This window comes from Doryrhamphus excisus, chromosome 23, assembly GCF_030265055.1.
Source record: "Doryrhamphus excisus isolate RoL2022-K1 chromosome 23, RoL_Dexc_1.0, whole genome shotgun sequence".
Taxonomy (NCBI): domain Eukaryota; kingdom Metazoa; phylum Chordata; class Actinopteri; order Syngnathiformes; family Syngnathidae; genus Doryrhamphus; species Doryrhamphus excisus.
Window position 1 is genome coordinate 10,302,747 of NC_080488.1, and position 18,364 is coordinate 10,321,110.

At 43.6% G+C, this 18,364-nt stretch overlaps 1 protein-coding gene across 3 annotated transcripts in view; it reads right to left on the bottom strand.

Annotated features, from left to right (window-relative positions):
* ebf1a (EBF transcription factor 1a) overlaps nt 1–18,364 on the bottom strand; it is a 57,097-nt gene that overhangs the window by 3,463 nt on the left and 35,270 nt on the right. Inside the window, exons 11-16 of one of the 3 annotated variants that reach the window (XM_058063168.1) lie at nt 11,659–11,747; nt 7,323–7,388; nt 6,153–6,315; nt 3,823–4,002; nt 1,817–2,014; nt 819–887 (exon numbers count right to left, since the gene is read on the bottom strand). In XM_058063168.1, the coding sequence (XP_057919151.1) occupies nt 820–887; nt 1,817–2,014; nt 3,823–4,002; nt 6,153–6,315; nt 7,323–7,388; nt 11,659–11,747 (764 nt within the window). In that variant the 3' untranslated portion in view covers nt 819. Of the gene's footprint in view, nt 1–818; nt 888–1,816; nt 2,015–2,042; nt 2,195–3,822; nt 4,003–6,152; nt 6,316–7,322; nt 7,389–11,658; nt 11,748–18,364 lie in introns of those variants that run through there. The other 2 variants (XM_058063170.1, XM_058063171.1) reach the window with 2 other exon arrangements.

Below are 18,364 nucleotides of genomic sequence, written 5' to 3' on the forward strand. Positions count from 1 at the left end.
CCGCTATAAGATGTGAGTCCTCTGCTCTTTTTAGGAATCCGCTTCAAAACCCAAGTTTTGCATGTGAAGCGCCACTTTAATATCCCTGGATAAGATGAACGTGTCAATCAAAACTGAGCGATATTATCTGTCAAAAGGCAGAGATATTGATAGCGTTCCTGTATTGGATCTCATCAGATTGTGAAAGTGGCTTGGTTCACATCTCCAGCACTCCTCATTCTTCCACAGAAGCCATCACATGGAAGACTTTTTCATAGAAGATATTGGCTCCTTATTGATTCCCCCTCGCTCTGCAATCCACTAATTCCCAGGTTATTTCCTAAATGTCTCCAGCTTGTTGGGATTAACCCAATGATGTGTGTGTGTGTGAGTCAGTATGATCAGCGTGCCGTGGCCCCGGGGTCACCATGTTCAGTGCTCATCAACGCCGACAGAGGAAGTGAGGAAGTGCTTAGCTCGGAGCTCTGATAAAGATTCCCATCCATCATTTCTCTGGCCGGGGATCTCAACACCATACAACATCCTGCCTAGACGGCCTGACTGTGAGCCACATTGGATGGAAATAGGAGAGCAGAATGACCCTTGCTGGCACGACACATACACACCTCCCCACGGACAGCGCACGGAGCACAAGGCAGGAAGCAGGAAGTGAAAACAGGAAATGGAACACATATGTGATCGCACTGACAAGTTGAGCGTGACAAATAAAAAATGAGAAGGAAGGGCGGGGCAGGATGAGCTGCGGCGTGGGACACCGTGGGATGGAAAGAAAGGGAGAAACTGTGAATAAAAAAAAGAGGAAGCGAGGGTGAACGTACTTCAGGAGAAGGCTAGGCCCTGCAGAGAGCTGGCTGATGAGTACTTGCTCGAGTCCACAAAAGACTGATCTGAAGCCGGGAAGGACAGTGGGGATCAAGGAGGGGAAAAAAAAGGTGTGAAGTGGAGGAAGAAAGGGGGAATAAGAGGAAAAGAAAAGGTGACAAGTTGTTATTAAAAGGAATTCAAAGGAGCAGCATTGGAGCTTAATGAGAACAGGCTGGATCATGTGGAACCTCCCAAGTCCGCCATGTCCAAAAGTGTGACGACTACCATAGAATCAGAAATGGAACTTAAAATACATAAAACTGGACTAAAGGAGCAGTAAGAAGAACAGTAACATGAATAATCATAATAATGTTATGCATATCACCAAAGTTACTGTCGAGTGATTAATTTATTTATATTACTTGAGAATGCTAACAAGTGCAATATGAAGTGGACTCGCCTTCTGGAAATCCACTTTTCACTTTAGTGTTTGCGCCGCCATCAATACATCATCAGTCCTCAGAGGGTGAGTAATTTTACTTTACTTTTATTTAGTCCTTTTGACACAGTGGCTATTTTAACATTTGTATGATACATTAGTCATGTCAAATGTGACTGAAAACATTGCATGTGCAGTCAATGAAAATACATATTTAATCCACTTGTTTTTGCTCCAAATATTCCTAAGATGAACTGAAAGATGTAAAACTTTTCACATCTACACAAAAGCCCCGTCTCTCTCAAATATTGTTCACATACGTATCTGTGTCAGTGCGCACTAATAATCCATCCACCTCATAGTTATGGCATGATGCTGATAAGGCAGCATGATTATTGCACAGGTGTTGGCTACAATAAAAGGCCACTCAAAAATGTGGAGAAATGAGCATTTTGCATACATATAAGAACTCCAAGTGTTTTGGTTCTATTTTTGTTGAATGCGTGTTATAGAAAAAAGTGTTGGACTTTGAAGGTTCCACTGTGAACCCTCATCAGCTACCGCTTAGCTTACCTTGCAGGCTGTTAGCGGTGGCGCTGGTGCACGTGGGTGGCGGCGAGTTTTGGGGTCGCACGACGGGGGCAAAGGCGCTCTTCTGCTTGACGGCGGCGGACACCATGTTGGCCGGGGAGAAGGAGAAGATGCCGGAGGAGCTGCTGCAGTTGGAGGGCAAGCTGGTCGATGACGCCATGGTGGGGCTGGATGGGACGACTGAGAGGTGGGGAGGGGGGTGAAGGGGGGGGGGGGTTAAAGCGGGGCCAGGGAAGGGGGAGGTCATGTCGGAAAAGAGGGATGGGGAGGACGACGATGAAGACGGAAAAGGGGGAGAGAGACGGGGTTAGAGAGAGGGCCGAGGACAGAGGACGGGCAGACGGGACGAACAGAAGGGGACTGGTCAACGGATGATGGCAGGAGGGATAATATTTGTAACTCAGATCAACAATGGCCTTACACTCTAATATTAATATGTCGTTCTTCTACTCTTATCTTTCATAACATTTTGTTATCTTTTATTTTAAGTATGCTATGAACCAGAGATGTTCCAATCAGGGTTTCATGCTGCCGATACAGATCTTGATAATCCATGAGTGAAATAGTCCGATACCAATACCGATCACATAGTACATGCATTGTAAATGTTTACATGTACTACTAGCTATATTGGAGGTCACCGCATTTTTTTTTTCTTGTGAAAGCTACTTTTACAAAATGAAAACGGTCAATAGTTTCACTTCAAATACAAATGGATTATCCTGCTTAAAGGCAAAGGAAGAGTTGTTTGCGATTTGTACTTAGTCCATGGACGAAAATCGACTGTTGCGTCTAAATTGGAGTGCATTGCATTTGTATATTCAATTTCATTACATGACATTAATACCACAGCATTATGGAAGCTTTCATCCTTCACAAAACAACACAATAGCTTCTTTCTAGAGCGTCTCCAAAGTGAAAATGGCGGCTTTCTATCCACACAATGACTATTAGCTGGATTTACTATACATGTAAGTCTCCATGTTCATAAGCCAAATTCGGTCTCTGCCTCTGACATCATCCCATCCATTCACTTCTTAAGGGTTTGTCTTTTGTCTGCTAATACACTAAGAGCATTTCCCCCCTCAGTGATTTTACAATCAGCCAAGTCGTATTTCACCTGCCCTCTGATATCTGCTTCTGCCTTTATTGTTGTTATTATCCAACACTTAGCTTTTATGGCCCTTCCTGCCAAATCCTTGCAATAAAGTCATAATCCATTTATGAAGGGGCCTAACTAATCAATTAATGAAAATTGGACCTACAAAGGCAGGCTGAGGGGCCATTGATTGAAAGTGTCTGTGAGGGGCCGACGAGCCTGTTAAAATACTTGTTAACACCCAGGAATCAAAGAGCCGAAATGGAATTGCTTCTCTAGCAATTAGTTTATTGATTTAATCAAGGGTCTTTAATGTAGAGGGGGAATGTGTGTGTGTGTGTGTGTGTGTGAGCTGTGCCGGAGGAGTGTGTGTCAGGGGGATGCTAAGGTGATCTGCTCCCCCTTGCCAATAAAGGGAGGATTTGTGTTTGACTGTGTTCTTAAAGAAATAGATGAGCCAGCTAAACTGTTCCATTTTCTGTGTGTGTGTCAAATTTGGTGTCACATGACTTTTTTTTTTTTTTTTTTTTTTTTTTTACAACCAAAAGGTTCCTTTTGAATCCAATGTGTGTCAATTCTCTGTTTTCACCAGGAAACTCCCGTGTTTTTCCCATATTTTAACTTTGATGAAAATAAGATAATAATTTCCCTTATTTTATATATATATATATATATATATATATATATATATATATATATATATATATATATATATATATATATATATATATATATATATATATATATATATATATATATTAATATTAACAAATATTGACAGGTACGTATGTACTAGGTAGTATGTGTCTGCCTGGCATCTGTCCCTCCTTATGGAATCGGATGCGTCAGATTGGTGGCATGGGCTCGAAGATGTGATGCATTTACTCACTAGCATACGGGGAGTTGCCTGCAGATCCATTGAGGAAGTTGGGCGAGGTGCCCAAGGTTGCCATGCCAGAGTTAGCGTAGCCATTCATGCTAGTGGAGACAGAGCTGTAGCTACTCTGCTGGGGAGTAGAGCTGGGGACATAACCATGAGGGGACACACTGCTTGTACTCCTACTGAAACCTATGGACAGGGAAAGAGAAGAAGAAGAAGAAGAAGGAAGAAGGGAATAGAAGAGAGAAGAGGTGTTAAAGATGTACAGGAAGGAGGCAGACAAAAATAAAACCATGCAATGCTGCCGATGAGAGAGTATGCATGACATCAGGAAGGGTAATCAAACCTACTGAGTGGAGGAAAGACCAGGCAGCGTTGCACACATTTCAGACAAGAGTTACTATTGTAATGCAGACATACAGTAACGAGGGGAATCGGGACAAGTACTTTACTGAACATTACTGTTCATTTGCAAAGAAAAGTCTGCAAGTACAATTGATACACACAAATATTGAACAAATGGTTCTCCAAACTGTCCTTTCATTGCTTACTTGCAACACAAGATTAAAGATTTAAGCCCTAAATATGCTTCAAACCAGAGTTTTAACCAGATGTTTTGCAGGGAACCTTCCCAACCAGAAGTACCCAAGGACTCTACTGCATTCTATTGTGTTGTGGTGCAGTTTTGGGTTGAATTGCTGTTGTTTGTTGTATATTTTTATGCTATTATGCCTCGGAGAACCCTCCCAGCCAGAAGCAAATACTGGATTCTATAGTGTTGAAGTGCAGCTTTTGATTTCCATTCGCTGTGTCAGATGCTTTTCTATTTTGGCACATTTCGAGGATGGTTATTTTGATACTACACCTCACATAAAAGAAAGTTTGGCATTGAATGTATATTACTGGAGAGTGCTACTACCATCGGTTGTCCCGACTATCTTTCCTCAACTGATCCCCAGAAAACACAAGCACTGATTCAAGAACCCAGAAGACCACAGGCAGTGGAAAAGTTAGTTTAGATATCGTCTACAAACTGTTGGAATAGTTTCCTGTCTGTTTTAGATCAGTATAGTTTGTACTTATCTATCACAGAGTGGAAAATATTCCATTCCTAACAAAATTATAGAACAATATGGGTTTCCATGCCAGAGCTAGTTCAACAACGATCACTGCTACTGACTTGCAAAAAACATACCTGAAACATGCTAGGTTAATTAGCGACTCCAAATTATCCATAGGTATGAATGTGAGTGTGAATGGTTGTTTGTCTATATGTGCCCTGTGATTGGCTGGCCACCAGTCCAGAGTGTACCACTTCAGCCTCTCGCCTGAAGACAGCTGGGATAGGCTCCAGCACCCCCGCGACCCTCGTGAGGATATTCATAAGAAAATGAATACCACTAGTACTTTGTATAATAGTACTTTGCGGAGACTGCCTGCAGTGACAAGCCATTGTCACGCTTCTTATCTGAGAGCGTTGCAGCCACAGCGCTGCTGAAGAGGACAAATTGTATCGGGAGCGAGACATCACTTTATACCTTGTACACGGGTAATGGCCACGGTGATATAAGCCAAGAGAAATGTTGGAACAATCTTGGATGGCATATGGCGCTGTGGGAAGGCAATGAACAGATCGGAGGAGGAGCGATAAAAGAGTGATCCAAGCACTAAAACAAGAGCCCTCTAACCTAACTGGCTCCTTTCCAAAAATATAAATACTCTACGGGTATATATTGATAAGGCAATTCATAGTATTCCTGTTGTCTCCTTTAAGATGTGAAGGTTTGGGCTACAGTAGGAGTACTACATATACATCCTAGTTTACAAATGCTGACACAGCAGAAAAAAACACCTTGAATTGATCACTAGCGTATTCTCTTGTACAATAGTGGCTACATTCTAACTCTCAAAGAAGCCTCTCCGGCGTAATTAGCACCGATTCTCCAACCTCCTAGAGAACGATGAAGAAAGCCATAAGTGAAGCGGTGGTTGTGGTCTTCATACAAGAAAGGAAGCTTATTAGAAATATTGAGACACATCCAGAGGCTGAGCCATCTTTCCACTTTTCTCATGTGATGAATCACCCCTGACTGCACCCACATCTCTCTCTGTCAGACAGGGGCCGACCCCAGTCTAATATACACACCCGAGGACCCACTCAGATTGCTCCATCGTACCTCATCCGTGACTCTCTGGTTGTGCATTCCTTTTAGATACTGTCTCCGTCTTTTTCCCCCCTTGTGTCCACTTTCCACTTTACAAAGTCACCGCCGGTTCTCGCTTCCTTGTGTTTAAGTCGAAATCAAATAAAATGACCATGCTGCGTTGTCGTCACTCACCCTGATTGGCTGTTTGAGCCACTTCTGACCCGGTGAAGGAGTTGACGGCCATCATGCCCGCATGGACGGATCCGCTGCCAAGACCGGCTAGCTGGTTGTGCCCTCGCGGAACAGTCGTATAAAGGGCCTCTGCGATGTCTGCTGCTCGTTTCAGGATCATCTCCTGGCGTTGTGGGAGGATTCAAAGGAGAGAATAAGCCGGGCGTTTACAACAAAACCCCAGAATCTTAACTTCTACCATCAATGTGGTTCTATTATTCTGAATGAGTCAATTATTTAGAGGTAAAATCTTTCAAATTATTGTAAGCTACAATCAGCATATCTGGTGTGAACAACACAGGTCTCAAAATCAGCTCAACTGGCCGAGTTGAGGTGCAGCATGCTGGGACCTGGCAGTGCTTGGCTTCCCAGGAATTATGTTGCCCCACTGTATGTTATTCCATGTGGTCTTTTTGTGTTGGAATCATGATTGTTGTGAGTTTTATGTCTAGTGACTCCACCCCCCTTGTGACAAGGTCATTGCAAGGTCAATGTCGGCTATCGCTTGCCAAATTAAGCAAGCTAAACCATCCCTTACTCTCTAAACTTTAATGTCATCCATAACTTTTGTCCGTTTTGGTCAGTTTGAGATCCCTGGTTGAGAACATAACCACTAATTATTTTGTTTTTTTATGGCTTTTTTGTGACATATTTAATGAAAAAACTCATTTTTCTCATTTCAAGCAATAAAAGAGTTGTTAATGTTGTCTCAGGATGGCTTAGTTAAATTTCCCTGTTTCCCGCCCTGCACTCATCTTCATTTCTTATGTATGCCATCACTTCATGATACAACATGCTTTAACCGTAACCCGACTGACTTTGAGGATGACTTTGAGTTGTTCTGTTTTCGGTGGCATGGGCTGAATGAAATCATCCTATTGCAGTGTATAAGGCGTTCCAGTACAGAATAGAGTACTCATTCTAGTGAAACAATCCGGACCAAAGGCATTGTGTGTACCCAAGCGTGACACATTTAGCATCTTACAGTTCGTTACAGTTTTTTTTTCTTACACCTGCATAGCAGTTAATCATGTTACTTAAAACATTGTTTCCCATATAAAAAAAAAACATGTTCCAATCTACTAGAGGGAGCTTATGTTGGTTTCCATGCTCAGTATCTTGTGTGCTTACCTGGTTATTGTGAGGCATCCCGTACAGGGCTTCAACCAGGTCCGCCGCCCTCTTTAAGATTACCTCCTACAATCAGGAGCAAAAAGAGGCGGGAGATTGATCATGAGTGTGGCGGCTCAAAGAGTTCAGTCACTTTCATTACATTTCACTAGTAGTGTTATGCCGTGAATGCAGAACAGAGGCTGCAACGACAGGAAGACGGCGGTGAAAGCGGGCGTTAGGAAGAGAAATGGGCCCGTCCGTGTACTTTGTTACTGGCTGGGCAGTTTGGGAGAAGTGGAGGGAAGATACCGTTAGCTGTGAATAAAACATGAGCCGGTATCGCTCTTATCAGTCAACCATCTTTTGCATCTTCTCCATGCTTCCTGCTGGATCGTGTATCTCCTGCACATGATCACACATCAATCTAACTTAGCACAACATAGAATCGGGCTGATCGCGATATCGTGCTTTTTGTCAGCTCAAGCACACCTGTCTCCTGACCCTGACTGGCCCTGATAATGTTGTACATGAAGAGCCACTTTGTGCCATTTGTGTGAAATAGTTTTGCAGTGTGGAATGGAGTAATATTTCTAATATCAAACATTTATTCTTGCATGGTGTTGCTGCTCTTCATGCTCATTTTCTACCACTTATCCTCCTTATTACCCTCGCTCTTTTCACTCGTTTAGTCTATGGGTCTGTGTCTCAAGGCAGTCCTTCTATATATAGTATTGTATATCCTGTATATACGTGTGTGTGTGTGTCTGTGATGTAGACACCTACAGACCTACGAAACCCTTTTTAAAAGTTAATGTGCCGGGGCCAGGATATATGCTGGAGGCGCGACAACCAGAAAATTGCAGCCCCCGCCCCTCCGATCCTCTCTCGTTTCGTTCTCTCCCTCCTTCTCTTCAACTAACACACACACACACACGCTGTGCGCTATACCCTCCTCAGTGTATCCCTCGCTGTGAACAAGCCCCGGAGCATGTGTGCTCTCTGTTCCGTGACACACCGCCTTTCAATCAGACCTCATATCACACACACACACATACACACACACTCTCAGCCACACACATGTGGAGGCTGTCGAGCATGCCCAGGACATGACGGGAGGGTCAGCAAAGCAATAAAGATTGTAGAGCGCTGTCCGAGGTGCTAAATTCACTCAATAATGGGAGCGCTGCCTCTGTGTTAACCTCCCATTACTAGCACTATCTGGGGGAGGGTGAAAGGGAGGCGGGAGGGGGGGGGGGGGGGAGAGGCAGGAAAAGAGGGGGACCAGAAAGGAGGCCCGCTCGGCGTGATTGAGAAATGTAGAAGCCCGAGTCAGCTAAGTGGTTCTTTAGTATGTATGCATCGTTCCTCGCCTGCTTCTCGCTACTTTTCCTCAATGCCAGATGCCTCCTAGGGATTGCTAGATAGGTAAATGGATGGATGAAGGGTGGGGGGGGGGGGGTAGGAAATGAGGGAAGTGTGAAGCATTAGGGCACAAACAGATCCCCAGATGGAGAAAGAGTGTTCAGGGAAGGCAAGTAGGATGTCGTGCTCTTCACTAAAAAGGAAGTGTCTCAGGGGCCATCCTCTCGTTTTGGAAGGGATAGAAAAATGAAACCAAAATAAAAACAATCGAAACGTGTGAAAAAAAACACCTGTACAATTCAGATGAGTGACATGAGTCATCTAATCGAAACTTCACCCATTTATATTAATAATGCTTTATTGAAGTATCTATCAAGAATGCTCCAAAACTGAACTGAACTCCATTTTAACTTTTCATAACTCATTTTGCTGGTAGTTTTGAATTAATGCTTTGACTTTTCTGTGAATATGGTGTACTTATTAGCCGGCCCATTAATACATATGAGTGACCTAAATTAGCAATATATCAATGTAACCTTTGTGGAATGTAATTAATCATTGTATTGGGTGAAAACAATATAACACATTAGTTTTTGGTAAGGGTTCCAAAATGTGTTTGTTTAATTTTTAATGCAATGAATACTTTGGAGCGGCCAGTGGAATCATGTGGTAATCCATAATCTTTTGATGAGAGTAACATCAGTAGAAATTCAAGATGCCTTCTGCCCGGCACAACACTTTTTATCCTTACAGCGTGTTTGCGTGAGAAATAAGATCGTGAAGCGCTTGTCTTAGTTCAGGTGAATGTTGACGAGTGTGATTACTAATAACACGATATACATACAAGGACATGCTTTGAATGCCCTTATTTCTCTTTGTGGACCAAAACTGGAAAATGAAACATATTTAATGGTTAGGTGGTGTCATTTAGTGTGAAATGACTATTTGTCTTGATGTTTGTTTTTTAATAGTAATTTTTTCGTGTATTTGTGTTCAGTTTTTGTTATGTCATATCATGAATTGACATAAAAAAAAATTGAAAGGGTTGTCAAATGATTAAAAAAATAAGATTAATCACAGTTAATTAATCATGATTAATCAGCATTTACAGAAATGTCTGAAATATATTACTTTTCACTGTATTTTAGTCACAGGATGTGGTTATATATTGAACATACTGTATGTTTAGCTAAGTATAGATAGAAACGTAAATAGAAATGCACATTGGTGTTGGAACCGAGCACTGCTGTTGATGTGTTAAGGTATGATTTTTAGAGCATCGGACTCCGTGTATGTTTGTGGAGATGCTACAATTACCATCTTAACAGAGGTATGGCTTTCATTACGATAATCACTTAGTTAGCACCATTATCACTTTACCCCTGACAGTCCTCGTTTTGTATGTTGATACATTTTGGGAGGGTTTTGGCGTATGTACAACGTGTGCCCACACATATCCATCTCCCGTCCACCAGCATTTACTTTCTGTTGACTCCTCGTCTTCTCTCCCTTCCCCATGTTCTCTATTAATGACTCTCTCATGGTCCGGTGCCCCGTCTGTACTTATCGGTCTCTCGTTAGCAAAGGGATCTGTCCAGAAGCTAAACGCGATTAGGCAGCGCTCCAGAGTCATTCTGATAAACAGATAAATGTGGTTAGCGCCGTGCTGCCTGTCTTGCCCTGCTGCTGTAAGGAGAGACCATTTCCTGGGCGCAGGGTCTCTTCCCGTAAAGTCAGGCCCACGGAGACGTCAACAGGAAGGGGAACCTGATCCAGAGCAGAGCCTGGCCTCGTCTGGCAGGACGGTCACTCATTAGCCAGCCCCAGACTCCCCCACACCACAACCTGAGCTACTAAGCTCCAGCTTCCAGCACTCCCTGCTCACTTACTGCAGGACCATTAGCGACAACACAGTGCAGCTGGACACTGGATCATCATCATCACAACATATGGAGCCAAAGGAGGCATTTCCAGGCTTCATTAAGAAGCTCCTCACAAAATGTGCCTCTGGGAAAACTTGCTTTCTGATTTAAGAATTTGTGTGGATAAACAGGAGTGGCTTGCACTGAATGGGCACAAAAAAGTTGCCAATGTGTGCCCCTCTAATGATGGAGGCCAACCGTTGAGACGAGTGTGGTCAACAAAGTGTTATTACCTAATAAAGGCACAAATCAATAGAGCCGAAATGAACAAGTGGGCCTGCCAGCCGCTGCTGTTCATTTAGAGGAGAAGGAGATACCACTGAGCGAGGAGGAGGATGAAGAGGAGGAGAAAGACGTAGTGCAGGTAAAGACATCACCAGGACAAGTCTTGTATCCACCAGACATGACACGCAAGCAGGACAAGTGATTTCTCTATCTTCCTTCTACATCTACCTGGGCTCTCCATCTCTGCCTCACAGTGACGTCCGCTGTGTGTGTGTGTATAAATGTGTGTGTGTGTGCATGTGTATGCCGCTCTGTGAAAGTGTGTGTGTTGGAAGTAATAAAGTCCACCCGGGGTTGACTTCGATCCACTGACCCAGCAGGAGGTAAGACTGGACAGCTATGATGGATCACCTAACCTCCTTCTGCCTCTCTCTTCCTCTCTCTCTCTCTCTCTCTCTCTCAACCTCCTTTCCTCCTTCTCCCCCATTTCCTCCCACCATCACTCCCCCTTTGCCAATCTAAACGACCTTACGCACAGCACAAGCATGAATAGAGCCGCTTGTGCATTTTCCGTGCAAAAAAAAAAAAAAAACTGCAAAAAAACCGTCCATGAGCGTGTAATAAAATGTTAATGTTCATACAGTGTCCAGGGAATATAGTCATTTGTCTGTATGTGAGGTCATGGTGCCCTTGTGGCATGTATATCCATACGCTATGAAACAGGAGAAGACGTAAATACATCTCTGTATCAGTCCTACCAAGAAAAATTGCTATGCAATAATTGCGTGAGGCACAGCGACACCAACGCAGACAAATGAGAGGAGTTGTGAATGCATTGGGGGTACCTTGGGTAATCTCTCCTGGTCTCCAGGGTGTCTGGGGATGACCTTCTGTAACCTCTGGAAGCCGTAGTCTATAGTTGGCTCGTTCAGCGCTGCGAACAAACAAGAAAAGACAAAATGGAAATTTAGGATGTTTGATTCTTAGTAATGAAAGCACTTGCTATCATATGAGGAAAATAAGTGATTCAGTTCTAGTCAGACGTGCGTCTTTGTTTGCATGTGATGTAATGAATCTCTCTCTGTTGCCCGCTTTAGTGCTTAATAAAAAGCCAAGCGAGTGTATTTTTGTACACGCGTGCGTGTAAATGTGTGTGTGTTTGGGTATGTGTCCTGTGGTCCTATGTTGATCAGCGACTAATATAAGCAATTACAGAGCCGGGTTCCAATATAACAAAGGCTTGATCGCTCCGGGGAACCAGCTAAACACACACACACACACACACACACATATAGAGTCAGATCATCCAGACAGCAGGGAGAAAGCCTTCTCTCTGCATGCTGTGGTCGTGCGAGTGTAATTGAATATGAGAAGATTTACCATGAATATTTAAACATTTGAATAAATACAATGAAGATCTGAGGCTTACAGTACAAACACTTCAGAGGAGGACTGTTGGATAAATGCTCTCCTCATATAATTCATTCCTAATGCACTCCAGCTCTGTTTTCTCTCCCCCCCACACAGCCCCCCCGCCCGCCTCCTTGCAGGTTGCCCGGGGAGTCAGTGCATGGATAACAGTCTTTGCTACTACTCTGACACCGCTTCTGTGTTTGTATGCATGTGTGTGTCTCTACACGAACACAAAGGGAAGCCATATATGTGAGGGATTGCCCTCATGTGTCTGTGCCGGCCGTCTGTCTCCCCTGTGGGTCGCAGCTTGGACGTTTCCTGGGGGCCGATGCCCTGCTCGCCTCACATCTGAGCAGCCAGGCTGACTAGGCGGCCCCTAGAAAAGAGGCCCCTAGAGGCTATGAGTACAAGCTGTCCTGCTGGACCTCTAGCGGCTTCAGCGGGGGCTACTCCCTGAACACTCAAACAGACGAGCTAAAAACAAAGCACAAGCGCGGGAATAGTGGATGCTACACATGCAGTTGGACAAATTATACAATAGAATAGAAGGAAAGTTGTGAGGAGGATAAACTAGCATGTACAATCTCGATACAATTGCATTTATTCTCTCTCTCTCTCTCTCTATATATATATATATATATATATATATATATATAATAGAAGAATTAAATGAAACAGTAATTAGCAACCTTTCCATTTATTTGTTCTGTCGTGTTAAAAGGTTTCATGATTTCCGACGTTACTGATATTGTTATGCCGTGGCTCGGCCGACAGTGGCTTGTTTTGTACAAAACAGATTGTTTTTGTCGAAAAAAGTGCAATTCATACTGTCAAACGTTTGGAGCATTTCTCGAAATGCTGGCTTTTCAAGTGTTAAAAAGCAGCATTTCTTTTGGGATTCAAGAAGCTACACTTTCTATGAACGCACACCATTTTTGCTTTGGTCCGTTTGTATTTAGTTGCCGGTCAAATGTCTCGATATTTTTTTCCAGCTGGGAAAACTGGGTCAGGTGTCCTTGTAGCTTTTTTGTTGTAACACTTCCAAACAAATTTGGCAAACCGGCATGATGGGCTCACCTTGCTCCTTCTGAAGCCGGAATATTCCTACATGCTTTTCCCTTCTAATTTCTACTTACTTTGCATTGCTTCCATACGAGGCTACACTCTGTGTGTGCTAGCGGCCCCGCCTCCCCCCCACAGAGACAAAGTGACTGTATGGGTTCCTATGGAAAAACTGTTTCATGAGGCTGAACCAACACAGGGTGAAACCTCTTTCTGCTTGTTTGGAGGTGAGAGATGAGGGAAACAGATGCAATTTATTGCGTGATTAACTAATTATTTTTTTTTTTTCCTAAGGAGAAATGTTGTCATACAACCTGGAAAATCAAAGTAAAGTATAAATTCTTCCAAAGGACAAATATTTGACATTACTACCCTATTCAATGATCCTTCAAGCCTTAAGAGGGATTTGCTCTTGATTAGGCTTCCAGTCTGAGGTGATTGTTCTCACAAAATCCTCTCTTTTGTCTGTGAGGCTTTTGTTGTATTATTTATTTTTTATCCTCCACAATGCAAAGGATGAATTTCAAGTGAACACAAAATATACATAATGCACAGCGATAGCCCTTATTATTTAGAAATAAGTAGGCAATCTGAATAATGAAGTGAAGATGTTAACATTGCTTTTCAAGGAGCATAAAGCAGAAGGGCAATGTTCATGTCTTTTTAGCGCTTTTCAGGATTTTGGGCTCATACATTTCACACCGAGAATAAAGCTGGAAGAAAACTTGAGTGGAGTAGAAGTGGAAAGTGCAGCCCAGGATTCAAAGCACACTCTCCTGTACAGGTATATTTATAATCTTTAGCTGTCGCTCTCCAGAAGAGCAAATCAAAGCCAGTAAAACATAAATGCCATAAATAAATGAATAGATGAGCAACAGCCCTGGACTGGAGGGATTCACCTAGCAATCACCCACATCAGATCAGATCAATGCTCATGGAAATTTCATGAAGCTTAGAATCTACACCGCTTCATATTTCACCATAATAACCCACAGTGCCGCAGGGGGAGCGGGTCTGAAGGGGCGAGCGAGGAAGAGGGGAGGAAGACAGAGGTGGGATGGAGGGGTGTTGGAGGTATGTGCTTGAGGGGGGGAGGAGGGAATGTGGGAGTTGGTTCAGGAGGTGGAGGAGTGTAATTGAGAGGTCAGATGGTTGGTTGTTACCACTGGAAATGTGAAGGAGTGCTGGGGGAAAGATGGAGGACAGGAAACTCCAGCATCCAGCGGTCCTGTGTCAGAACATGTGTGTGTACTTGCGGGGTTGGGTAATTGGCTCTGAGGCTGCATGTTAGCGCCTTCTCAAGACCTCAGACGGTGGCTTAGGAGCTGATCATATCACAACCCTCTGTCTCTTTATTCCTCCCTCTCAACTCATTCGTCTCCCTTCTTTATACCCCCCCGCCCCTCCCCTCTGCAGTCTCCAGTGCTCAGGTGTGATCTCATAAGCGCTGCTTGGCGATCGATGCCGCCAGTGGCAGGGGGTTCAATAGCCCTGAATTACGGCTTCATTTCTCCCCCCCCCCCCCCCCCCTTCCCTACACACAGATGAGAGCTGCCCCCCATCACCCACCACTACACACACACACACACAATCCAGATCAATAACTTACAATCTAATTTTTATCCATTTTTCCATAAACCTCGAGATTGCGTTTATTTGGAGAATCCGACAAGCTAAATAAAGCATCGCTTGAAAATGTCAGGGAGACTAATGCATGGCTGGAAATTCATACAGAGAAAACAGATGAGTGGAGCTTTTTGCTTTTGGAGAGAAAACGAGAGGAGGAGTGCTAAAAGATTCTACAAATCAATGGAGGTGTGGAAGCTACTACAACCTAAGCTCTAATTATCTGTTGCAGAAAAAAAAAAAAAAAAAAAAAAAAAGCGAATGTCGACAGTTAACAATACCTGACAGTATGGATCCTCGGCGGGAGAATGCAAATTCAGGAAGTATGGATAAAAAGTGTGCGCTTGAATTAAGACACAACAAAACGTAGGGAATCATTTCCCTCGGTGAGCACTGCTCATTTCGGCGCCGCACAAAACATCCTACATTCCAGATTCATTTACATCATCATCACGGAGCAGATGCTTGTGTAATAAGAACTGAGCATGCTAAAGAGGGAAGACAAGCCACATGGTGCAGAAAATTAATCTCAATCTCAAATCGAGGTGTGAATTTCCTCGCAGTTAAGACGGCGTAAATGCGAAGCGTGTGCTGCTATCTCAGCTGGCCCTCTGTCTCCAGCTGGAGACCAGCCGTTTTAATCAACAGCAGGCCTCCACCCAAGCTCAATAAAAGACAGCATTCACAAATAGGAGCAAGACAAGTAATTGATCTCCTCATGCTTGCACCCTACTTTTATTGCCAGATGACTACATGCTGCAGTTGGGTGTGTAGCGGATATGCTCATGGTATATCGCGTGTGAATATGAATGAGGAGTATATCTGGGAGTCTGAGTTTGGATAGAAAGGTAGGCAGTGCGTTTCCACTCTCATTATGTTCCCTTTTTGCACTGCCGTTATTGATGGATTCCTACATTGACACCTGCGCTGTCTAATGAGATCCAATACAAGAGCTCGATCAAAAATCCTGCCTTTTCCGAGAGAATGTAACACCGGGATTTGATTGACACTGACAAAGAGATACTTATTTAATGTAGTGTGCTACTACACTGCAACTGGGAGCGGTTTCAGACATTTTACTTGTTTTATATACTAAATAAGCAATAATGGAGTATAGTTCCATACGACTACAAGTTAAAACTACAATAGAGAAACGCTGGCCAATCACAGGGCACATATAGACAAACAACCATTCACACTCTCATTCATACCTATGGACAATTTGGAGTCGCTAATTAACCTAGCATGTTTTTGGAATGTGGGAGGAAACCCACACATGGGAAAAACATGCATAGATGCCCAAGTGGAGATTCAAACCCAGGTCCCGATCTCCTGACTAGCCATTAACCACTCATACACCGTGCAGTGAGTATACATACTGCAATGTTTACATGTTTATGTTTCACTAATAATGTCTTTTCATCAAGCACTGAGATTTTGCACTTTTTTCGGTGGCCATTGAACGTGTCAAAGATGTGTGCTTGTGAGTTTAAATCGGTCTCAAAACTTGCATGAATTATCGTTCATCAGTGGTGACTCCATACGGGGGCCATGTAGCGGGGGGAAGAGTTCACACAATTCCAAACAAACACTTTTCAGTGGTCTCAAATTCCTGGTGATGACCCTTTAAATGCGTATTTAAGGGGCTTAAACCCACTTTTCAACCCAAAACATCAAGAAGACTAACGTCTAGCAGATGTTACCAATAGTGGTTTAAAAGAACAGATTGAATAAATAAATGTATTTATCACAATTCATAAATAAAATTGGCAAAAATGACTTCAAACTGGAATTAGCAGCCATACATTCAATAAGAGCTAATGTTAGTAGCTAAACTTTTCCAAATCGCCATCATTAGCTGAGAACAGACATGGCTAACACACACGCCGTGCCTTGCATAGTCGGATATGACATTTGAAAGATAGTACCCCCCCCCCCCCCCCCCATGCAGTACCCAACCAGGGCAGACAGAACCTTTAAGAGGAAAGTTGATCGCAGTCACTTTCTTTTAATGAGCCAAGTCTTGGCAGCCTTGAATTATGTAGGAAATATTGTGAGTAAGATGATTGACAATAAAGTTTTATTTTCACTGAAGATGGTCTGATTGATACTGGCACGTTTAAAGCCAAAGATATGCTGATCCCAATGTAAATGGAAGCTTTGATGACATTGTGAGCAGGATTTGGATATTTGAGACTGCCTAATAACTGCAACTATTGTACCCCCCCACCCCCCCACACCTCTTTGAGGTCTTTCCAGTGTAAAATGCCATGAAGCAGACAGACCTTCTCTGCTCCTAAAACTAATTTGCAGCACAGAAGCAAAGATGAACCGAGATGTCAGCAGTCATCTCGGCTGGTTTGAATTCCTTTCTTGACTTTTTGTCTTTTCCTCCCCGCCTGCTTCCTTGAACGATGTTTCCTACACACCTAATATCCAGCGAGCACGGGAAGACTACCCCTAATGTTTGTCCGTACGTGTGTGCAGATGCCTGCCGCTGCATGCAGTGCCGACCTTAATGTGAGCAAGCAGGGCCTTTTAATATCAGCACAGGCTGAAGTGGAAGCACTAAGCAGACAAGGCTGCATACTGAGGAGGGAGGGATTGCCTTTTGAACGACAAGGGCGATTCATCAATTTTCTCAATCTGTTGGCCAGCACCTCTGTGCCACACACACACACACACTCACACACACACACACACACACACGTGGGCCCTGCTGACAGGTGCTATTATTACCGTCTTATATTGCATGGAGAAAAGAAAAGAGAGGGCTTCGCTGATGAATGCTATATAGACAGCAATCCAGTTAAAGGTGATACACAGTCAAACATGGAAATGCATTTATACAGGGCGGGGGGAAGGGGGGGGCAGTGGCAGGCAATGACCTGATAATGACAGAGAAGGAAAGAGAGAGAGATTAGGGGGGAATGTAAGCCCCAGAGGTGGGTAAGGCAGAGGGCATAGAGGAACAGAAAGGGGGGGATAAGGGGATAAAAAGACAGAGGAAGAGTAGAGAATGAAAAAAACATTCTTTTATTCTTATCAGTGGAGAGCTTAATTGCCTTTGATGAGTCTAATTGGAGCTTTCTGAAGTCTAATGGCAAAGGAGTCCTTAGAGACAGCAGAGCACACATTACAGTAATGGCTTCACTCCCAATCTCTTCTGCACCAAAAGTCCCCTTCTTGTCTCCTCCGTCCTGGACTGCTTGGAAATGTTTGCGGGTGCTTGTAGAGCATCAATGATCATGCTGAGCAGCACAAGCCTATGGATGGTAGCATCTGTATGTGTGTGTGTGTGTGTTTGCAAAGTAGCAGTAGCAGCAGTATTGGGTATGTGTTGACTTAATTAGGTCTGTGTGCTGCTCGCTTTCCTCTCCTCAGCAGAAGTTGATTAGCAATGCCAGCTGTCCCCAATGTAATTCAGGGTGTGCATGTGTGTGTGTGTGT